Source organism: Poromitra crassiceps (assembly GCF_964638095.1).
Source record: "Poromitra crassiceps genome assembly, chromosome: 4".
Lineage (NCBI taxonomy): Eukaryota > Metazoa > Chordata > Actinopteri > Beryciformes > Melamphaidae > Poromitra > Poromitra crassiceps.
The window spans coordinates 77,776,328-77,785,880 of NC_139626.1; the positions used below are offsets into that span (position 1 = coordinate 77,776,328).

The following is a 9,553-nucleotide window of genomic DNA, read 5'->3' on the forward strand; positions in this document are numbered from 1 at the left end:
AACCTAACCTCCCCCAGACCCTAACCCTAAACCTAACCTCTCACGCCTAAACCATAAGCTCCCGCAGACCCTAACCCTAAACCTAACTTCTCCCACGCCCCACGAATTTGGGACTGAACTCTGTCAGGTCTCCCTAAGCGCACCCCCCCAGTTTGAAGTCGATATGACGATTCTCGAAGTAAACCACTTTTTGTGTTGCCGGTAGGTGGCGCTATGCCGAATTGCATTTTCTGCCTTAGGCCAACAGCAAAGTTGGGGAGTGAGAGGGGATGACATGCGGCAAAGGACCTCGGGTCGGATTTGAACCCACCTCGGCCGCACGAAGGACCGAGCCTCCGTCGTGCGCTGTTTCGCTACCCCTGACCAGCCAATCACAGTGATTTCTGTCACCAATGATCCAACGCCAATTCAAAGCTGCCGACAAAGCCAACTAGTGTCAACGGTGCGGGACACACTGCAAATACTAGAGCTATCTATCTATCTATCTATCTATCTATCTATCTATCTATCTATCTCTGATGACTGTGAATCTGACAACAGTATACAATAAATATAGATGCATAATGGACATAATGCAACGCATTTTTCGACTTAAGTTCACTCCCAGTGGTCGGCACCTTACCACAACCTTTGGTGTGCGACTGTGTGTTACTTTTCCTTTGATGTGAATCTGACAACAGCATCTGAAATAAATACCTCTGATCAGTAGACTGCTGTCCATCTTTGAAGTTCAAAGGGTGAGGCAGAGACCGGTCACTCTTCATGGACACACAGCTGGGCTCAGGGGAGTCTGCTCTCTGCTGCTGCATCCTGAGAGAAACACATTATGGACATTTATTGTGAAGGTATGTGTGTCTTTATGAAGAAGACAGTTTCATGTTTTTCATTCTTGTTTATGTTCCAGGGCCGAATAATATGGTATCTGCTGAAACCATAACTGACAACTTCAGTGTTGCGCTGTCCCATTCAGCAGATCAACTGTGTGTTTGTCTTGCAGATTATAATACGCAGCCTTCAACTAACCTGAGGATTTTTATTGTGAAGAGAAAGAGAACAGAATCAGAATCAGAAACACTTATTGCCAAATGCATCACAAGGACAGACAGGAATTAATCAATCAGAGTGATTTCTTTCACCAATGACCCAACGCCGATTCAAAGCTGCCGACAAAGCCAACTAGTGTCAACGGTGCGGGACGCACTGCAAATACTAGAGCTCTCTCTCTCTCTCTCTCTCTCTCTCTCTCTCTCTCTCTCTCTCTCTCTCTCTATCTATCTATCTATCTATCTATCTATCTATCTATCTATCTATCTATCCATCTATCTATCTATCTATCTATCTATCTCTGATGACTGTGAATCTGACAACAGTATACAATAAATATAGACGCATATGGAGCCAGAGTGGGCAACGCATTTTTCGACTTAAGTTCACTCCCAGTGGTCGGCACCTTACCACAATCCTTTGGTGTGCGACTGTGTGTTACTTTTCCTTTGATGTGAATCTGACAACAGCATCTGAAATAAATACCTTTTGTCAGTAGACTGCTGTCCATCTTTGAAGTTCAAAGGGTGAGGCAGAGACCAGTCACTCTTCATGGACACACAGCTGGGCTCAGGGGAGTCTGCTCTCTGCTGCTGCATCCTGAGAGAAACACATTATGGACATTTATTGTGAAGGTATGTGTGTCTTTATGAAGAAGACAGTTTCATGTTTTTCATTCTTGTTTATGTTCCAGGGCCGAATAATATGGTATCTGCTGAAACCATAACTGACAACTTCAGTGTTGCGCTGTCCCATTCAGCAGATCAACCGTTTGTCTGTCTTGCGGATTTTAATACACAGCCTTCAACTAAGGGACCGTTAATTATTTAGGGAAGGGGCCACTGGAGGAAAATAGGGGAGGGTCATCTTGTTTTAAATTTAGTTTGAGGGCCTACACTCTCTTTAATTTGAGTCCAGGGGAGGGGTATACAATTTTGATTAGATAAAAATATATAAACTTTTTTTGTGTGTGTAATGTTTGCTTTTCGGACTTCACCACTACTGAGTTGCTTCATTTACACCCCTCCTGTCCAAATTGTTTGGTATGTCCCAGTGCATTGTTTCTCTTTGGCGGTCCTATCTGTCGATCAGGTAGGCGTGTACAGTATCTGGCGAATCAGTGGCGCTTTTCTGGTGATAATATGGAAGCGAAAAGTCTCACTCGCTCACTCATCTCCTAAATTACATTAAGTCTGCAAGGGATATTTATACCACCAGGATGACATATATGTTTCACATAGGGTTGTGTTTTGATTTCGAGATTTTATTTTGTCCAATATTGAAATGTTCTACAATTGCATGTTGTGTTAACATTATTTCTATCTACCTTTCTATCTATTTAGGCTCATTTGGATGCTATTTATTATTGAAATGTATTAGCCCAATGCATGCTGGGAGATTTTACATGTGTGGCTTTGTGCCTGTCTGCTGAGGGAGTGAGAGAGAGAGAGGGGGGACAGAGAGTGGAGAGTCCGCCACAATAATAGAACCAGCAAACTTTTTTTCCATCAGTCATTGACCACTATTTAAACACAAATATTGATATACACAGACTGAAGATTGTTTCACAAGCCAAAATAGCATTATGTAGCGACCGGAGGAGGCGGTCGCTCTGATTGGTGACAGTTCTGCTCTAAGAAGCGCAAAGGATTATGGGAGTTCATGTTCTTGTGGGAAGCTTGTTACTGTACAGTTAAAAACGTGGTTTAGTGATGTTGTGCTCATGTTTTGAATGCATTATGTGGTAATGGCAATGTTTGTGTGGCCAGGATAATGTTTAGTTTTACTATCAATGTAGCCACCACGACTGAGACTGTTAATGTGTTCGATCACCTCTGGCCGGAGTTTCTGCAAATGTTTGGTTAAAAGTAAGATCTCTGTGTCAGTCTGCATTCTTCCACGCAAGCTCGCCACAATATTGTTTGGGGAGGATCAATCATATTTTTCAAATCACTTGGGGAGGGTCAAGGTAAAATATATTTTGATCAGGGAAGGGGCATAGCTTTTTATTTCAGAGCACACCAAATCCCTCCAGTGACCCCCTCTTCTAAATAACGAACGGTCCCTTAGTAAGCTAATTCCACGATAATTTAGTGGAATCCTGGGGTCATCCTTTGGGGATTTTGGTATTGGAGTATAATAGATTTAAACCAGGCAGATGGTAACAGACCATGATCAAAACAAGTATGAAAAAGATGAAATAATAAATCAAACAACTTAGGGTCTTTGAGCACTTAATTTGGTAGCTCATCTATACCGACGGCCTTTTTTTACCTTTGCAGATTGAATGACTTACCTCCTCTCTACATACAGCACCATTTAGAGGAATAACACTGTTGGGGTGGGCGTAACCCCCCTCCAAACCGGATGAGAAAACCGCAGAGACACCCGCAACATCTTGACTCCTAGAGAATAATCCGGAGAAAGCCCCCTCCCACACCTTCAATACCTTCCCCAGGTCTGATGTTAATTCCCCTTCACTCCACACCTGCATGGGAATCTTTTTCTGTCGCTTAGGCCCCAGGTTATTTATCTCACGCCAAAACTGTTGCGGATTCTGAGTTTGTAGTTGATCAATTTGTAAAATCTGACCTCTCTGATATTTACGTTTATACATTCTAAGTGATTTATCAAAACTATATTGTTTTTGCTTATAAATTAATTTAAGATGCTTTCTTAAAGCATGGTCATTACATTTAAAAAAAAGACGTTCAGCCTTACACATATCCGACCATAGCAAACTCAGCTCATTATTCCAACAGGGGTTATTCTCTTTTGATTTCCTGAATTTGGGTTTAACAATGTTTGTGTGCAATTCTGATAACACTGAAACACAGAACTCACCATACCAAGTGTCCAGTTCCTCCTGGTTTTTAGTTTGTATCTGAATTTTTTCAGTCAGCTGTGACAAGGCTGTACGTCCCATATCCGAGTTGAAAAAAGTCTCAGGTACTATGCGGATCACCCGCTTTTTAGAGGATTTACTTATAACAGGAGCTACTTGACTGAATTGCAGTGTTTCATAACCAGTCCTGAATTTTAACCATAGTAGTGAATGATCCGGTAGGCGACAGTGCTCATCGATCAAATTAAATAGAGTTATATCTTCCACAGTTTGAGAGGCAAGCATTACTTTAAATTCTAAGCAATTTTCTAAACAATCAAAGGGAGCAACAAAATAATCGACCACAGCTCTGCCCTTTGGAGACACTGATGTAAAGTTATCATTTAGTGGATCAATCCTACCGTTAATTACACACATTCTGGCATCCCAGAGAAATTCAAGGAGAGTTTCTCCGTGTTTATTAACAAAATCATCAATAGCTACAGGCTTGGGAATGAAATCAATAGTGGGGATAAAGTCTTCCATATTCCCGATTCTTGCGTTCAAGTCCCCACCGATATAAATAGCATCAACATCAGAGAACTGATAAATCAAACTCAATAATTGACAGAAAGAACCTGAGGCATCTCTTCCCCAGGGGGAATTTTCAGGCGGAAGATAGCAGGAGAAAATGATAAAACTATAACCTGATAATTTATGTTGGAATAATAAGACTATAATCCCGTAATTTTTTTCAATGATTTCATATTCATATTCCTGGAATAAACAGGATTTGACTAATAACCCTACTCCTCCAGAACCTCTGGGCGCTCTAATGTGTGTTACCCTATTTAAACCAAACCATACATACCCATCCACCTCAATTCCCCTTGCAGATGAGTCTCGTTTAAAGAAATAATATCAGCATTCAGTGACTGTAAAATACGTGATCTGAGGTTGCGATTTGCGTGTGTCCATCCATTTATATTCCAGTGTAGAAAGGAAATGTTCTCGTGTGAACTGTCTGAGTGTGGTGAACTTCAGGCTTCGTGCTCAACATTGCGGCTTAAGGGTGGATACCTCACACCCTCTACAGGCTAAACAGATAAGTGCAGATACCTCACACCCTCTACAGGCTAAACAGATAAGTGCAGATACCTCACACCCTCTACAGGCTAAACAGATAAGTGCAGATACCTCACACCCTCTACAGGCTAAACAGATAAGTGCAGATACATCACACCCTCTACAGGCTAAACAGATAAGTGCAGATACATCACACCCTCTACAGGCTAAACATCAGATAAGTGCAGATACCTCACACCCTCTACAGGATGCTTACTCCAGCCAGGTCACTATACTGTAGGTTGCTTACTCCAGCCAGGTCACTATACTGTACTGTAGGTTGCTTACTCCAGCCAGGTCACTATACTGTACTACAGGATGCTTACTCCAGCCAGGTCACTGTACTGTACTGTACTGTACTGTACTGTACTGTACTGCAGGACTGGCATCGGGGAAGTGAACTGGATCTGATCACTCCTGTCATACTCAATAACCAGCCTGTAGAACAAGTCCAACACTTGTACCAACACAGTACCTAGGCACAGTTATTGCAATTCACAGAAACAACTGCAATATATTTGACAGTGCCGTACACAGAAAGGCTAAACAGATAACTGCAGACCTCACACCCTCTACAGGCTAATCAGATAAGTGCAGATACATCACACCCTCTACAGACTAAACAGATAAGTGCAGATAGATCACACCCTCTACAGACTAAACAGATAAGTGCAGATACATCACACCCTCTACAGACTAAACAGATAAGTGCAGATACCTCACACCCTCTACAGGCTAAATAGATAAGTGCAGATACCTCACACCCTCTACAGGCTAAACAGATAAGTGCAGATACCTCACACCCTCTACAGGCTAAACAGATAAGTGCAGATACCTCACACCCTCTACAGGCTAAACAGATAAGTGCAGATACCTCACACCCTCTACAGGCTAAACATCAGATAAGTGCAGATACATCACACCCTCTACAGGCTAAACAGATAAGTGCAGATCCTCACACCCTCTACAGGCTAAACAGATAAGTGCAGATACCTCACACCCTCTACAGGCTAAACAGATAAGTGCAGATCCTCACACCCTCTACAGGCTAAACAGATAAGTGCAGATACCTCACACCCTCTACAGGCTAAACATCAGATAAGTGCAGATACATCACACCCTCTACAGGCTAAACAGATAAGTGCAGATCCTCACACCCTCTACAGGCTAAACATCAGATAAGTGCAGATACCTCACACCCTCTACAGGCTAAACAGATAAGTGCAGATACATCACACCCTCTACAGGCTAAACATCAGATAAGTGCAGATACCTAACACCCTCTACAGGCTAAACAGATAAGTGCAGATACCTCACACCCTCTACAGACTAAACAGATAAGTGCAGATACCTCACACCCTCTACAGGCTAAACAGATAAGTGCAGATACCTCACACCCTCTACAGACTAATCAGATAAGTGCAGATACCTCACACCCTCTACAGGCTAAACAGATAAGTGCAGATACCTCACACCCTCTACAGACTAAACAGATAAGTGCAGATACATCACACCCTCTACAGGCTAAACAGATAAGTGCAGATACCTCACACCCTCTACAGGCTAAACAGATATGTGCAGATACCTCACACCCTCTACAGGCTAAACAGATAAGTGCAGATACATCACATCCTCTACAGACTAAACAGATAAGTGCAGATACCTCACACCCTCTACAGGCTAAACAGATAAGTGCAGATACCTCACACCCTCTACAGGCTAAACATCAGATAAGTGCAGATACCTCACACCCTCTACAGGCTAAACAGATAAGTGCAGATACCTCACACCCTCTACAGGCTAAACAGATAAGTGCAGATACCTCACACCCTCTACAGGCTAAACATCAGATAAGTGCAGATACCTAACACCCTCTACAGGCTAAACATCAGATAAGTGCAGATACCTCACACCCTCTACAGGCTAAACAGATAAGTGCAGATACCTCACACCCTCTACAGGCTAAACAGATAACTGCAGACCCCACACCCTCTATAGGCTAAACAGATAAGTGCAGATACCTCACACCCTCTACAGGCTAAACAGATAAGTACAGATACCTCACACTCTCTACAGGCTAAACATCAGATAAGTGCAGATACCTCACACCCTCTACAGGCTAAACAGATAACTGCAGACCTCACACCCTCTATAGGCTAAACAGATAACTGCAGATACCTCACACCCTCTACAGGCTAAACAGATAAGTGCAGATACCTCACACCCTCTACAGGCTAAACAGATAAGTGCAGATACCTCACACCCTCTACAGGCTAAACAGATAAGTGCAGATACATCACACCCTCTACAGGCTAAACAGATAAGTGCAGATACCTCACACCCTCTACAGGCTAAACAGATAAGTGCAGATACCTCACACCCTCTACAGGCTAAACAGATAAGTGCAGATACATCACACCCTCTACAGGCTAAACAGATAAGTGCAGATACATCACACCCTCTACAGGCTAAACATCAGATAAGTGCAGATACCTAACACCCTCTACAGGCTAAACAGATAAGTGCAGATACCTCACACCCTCTACAGACTAAACAGATAAGTGCAGATACCTCACACCCTCTACAGGCTAAACAGATAAGTGCAGATACCTCACACCCTCTACAGCAGTGGTTCTCAACCTTTTTACACCAAGTACAACCTGAGAAATTAGTTCGCTCTCCATGTACCCCCATGACCGACATTCAAATACAGTCTATTCAGCTGCACAGTTTACACAGGAGGCACACTTATTCCTAATAACATGATTTATTGTTAACTTTTGTCAGCCACAGCCACAATGTACACACACACACACAAACACACACACACACACACACACACACACACACACACACACAGAGCAAACAATTGTACTTCAAACATTCAAACACACACATACAGAGCATGTTGATGTCCATTGACAACCCACATGAGCCTAATGTGAAGGTTGTGCCTGTCTCTGTGAACACGGTCATTTGATGTCTGGGCCAATTGAGGTGAGCTTCAGTCTCAAGTCTGGCTCAGCATTGCTTCTGTATTTGGTTTTGATGGCAGCAAGTGAACAGAAGCCTTTCTCGCACAGATATGTGGTCGCAAAAGGAAGGAGAAAGCGCACAGCTTTGTCAGACAGGGCAGGGTATTCTCTCTGTTGTTTTATCCAAAAGTCCAACAACTTTCTGAAAGCAGGCTTCAGTGTTTTCACTGTTTTCAACTCTATTAAATGCTCCTGCTCAGCCCGCACTGTTGCCTGGGCTCTTCCTCCATCCCACCACAGCTGAATCCTAACCGTATGTAACTGGAGTTGTATTTGCGCACTGTTTTGCGCCGTTTGTGGATTTTGGGCCCCATGAAAGGATACAACATCGGGCCCACCGATGCCGGGCGGGGAAGGGGGTGCCTATCTAAAATACCTTAAATGTCAATAATGTCAACTTTGACCATTTAATTTGTTCAATTGTCTCTCTTGCCTTATTTAGACATGATGATGCTGCTGCTGCCATGATCTCACTCACTACGCATTTCTGATAGAAGCCGGCAGTTCTGCGTGGTTTGGGGGCGGACTTGAGGCAGGACTGAACCATTTTATGAAAATCGAAGGGGGAGGAGGGTGGATGTTTTTTTTTGCCAAAATACAATAAAAATAAAAATAAACCATTAGTTTTATTAGTACATTGTGAATAAAATATTATATTAATGACGATAGGTTAATAATTTAATACTGCAAAAAATTCCAGTCTTCAATTCTTTTTAGGGCTCCCGTCAGGGCCCCTGTCAGTCAAGGGCCCTTGGAATATCTAATACAATGATGTCACTGCAGAGCTCGAATGATGTCATGGACAGAGATCCTCATCTTACCTCTTAGCTTTGCTCGGCCTGTCATGTTCCCCAGACAGAGACAGCCGCTCCTCTCTCTGCTCACACTCACTCATGGTAGAGCCAACACCTTTACACACACATACACACACACACACACACACACACACACACACACACACACACACACACACACACACACACACACACACACACACACACACACACACACACACACACAGTTAGCTGGACTCAGTCAAGCTTTCAAGATTGAAGATCATTTGAACAGGCATAGTGAGTAAACATGTTACAAAGGAGGTGTTAATAATGCTCGATAAGCCTTACAGCGTATCGACGGAGGTTACACTCTTACTTCTATAGCTAGCCTATCCGCTGGTTTATTTTCTTAAGGACATCTGCTACGGTATATAATGACTAGCTCATCTAGTAACCCACGGGGTAGAGGGATTCATCCAACTTTTCACCACCTTCATTCTCAAGTCTGACCTGCTGTGGTCACCCGTCGGGGGCAGTGGCCCCTCACTCCCTAGGGGTGATCACTCGAGTTAACGGTGGCTCCCTCTAGCACTAAAATGTTGTTGTGTTTGTTGGAAAATGAATTCTAACTATGTGTTAATCTGCACTGGTTAAGGTCATGTTAAAAGTTCTTCCCTTGCGATGACAATTCTTGCTTAATCCTGGCGATGTTTTAATACACCTTCTCTGTCAGGTAGTCGTTTTAAGCT

General features: G+C 43.1%; 1 protein-coding gene across 1 annotated transcript in view; it reads right to left on the reverse strand.

Annotated features, from left to right (window-relative positions):
• The window catches only part of LOC310775956 (NACHT, LRR and PYD domains-containing protein 3-like), a 55,942-nt gene extending 47,013 nt beyond the window's left edge, over nucleotides 1-8,929 (reverse strand). The window contains exons 1-3 of the mRNA XM_083636078.1: nucleotides 8,850-8,929; nucleotides 1,531-1,644; nucleotides 697-810 (exon numbers count right to left, since the gene is read on the reverse strand). Coding sequence (XP_083492204.1) covers nucleotides 697-810; nucleotides 1,531-1,644; nucleotides 8,850-8,923 — 302 coding nt within the window. The 5' untranslated portion in view covers nucleotides 8,924-8,929. The remainder of the gene's footprint in view (nucleotides 1-696; nucleotides 811-1,530; nucleotides 1,645-8,849) is intronic.
• Nucleotides 8,930-9,553: the final 624 nt, after the last annotated feature.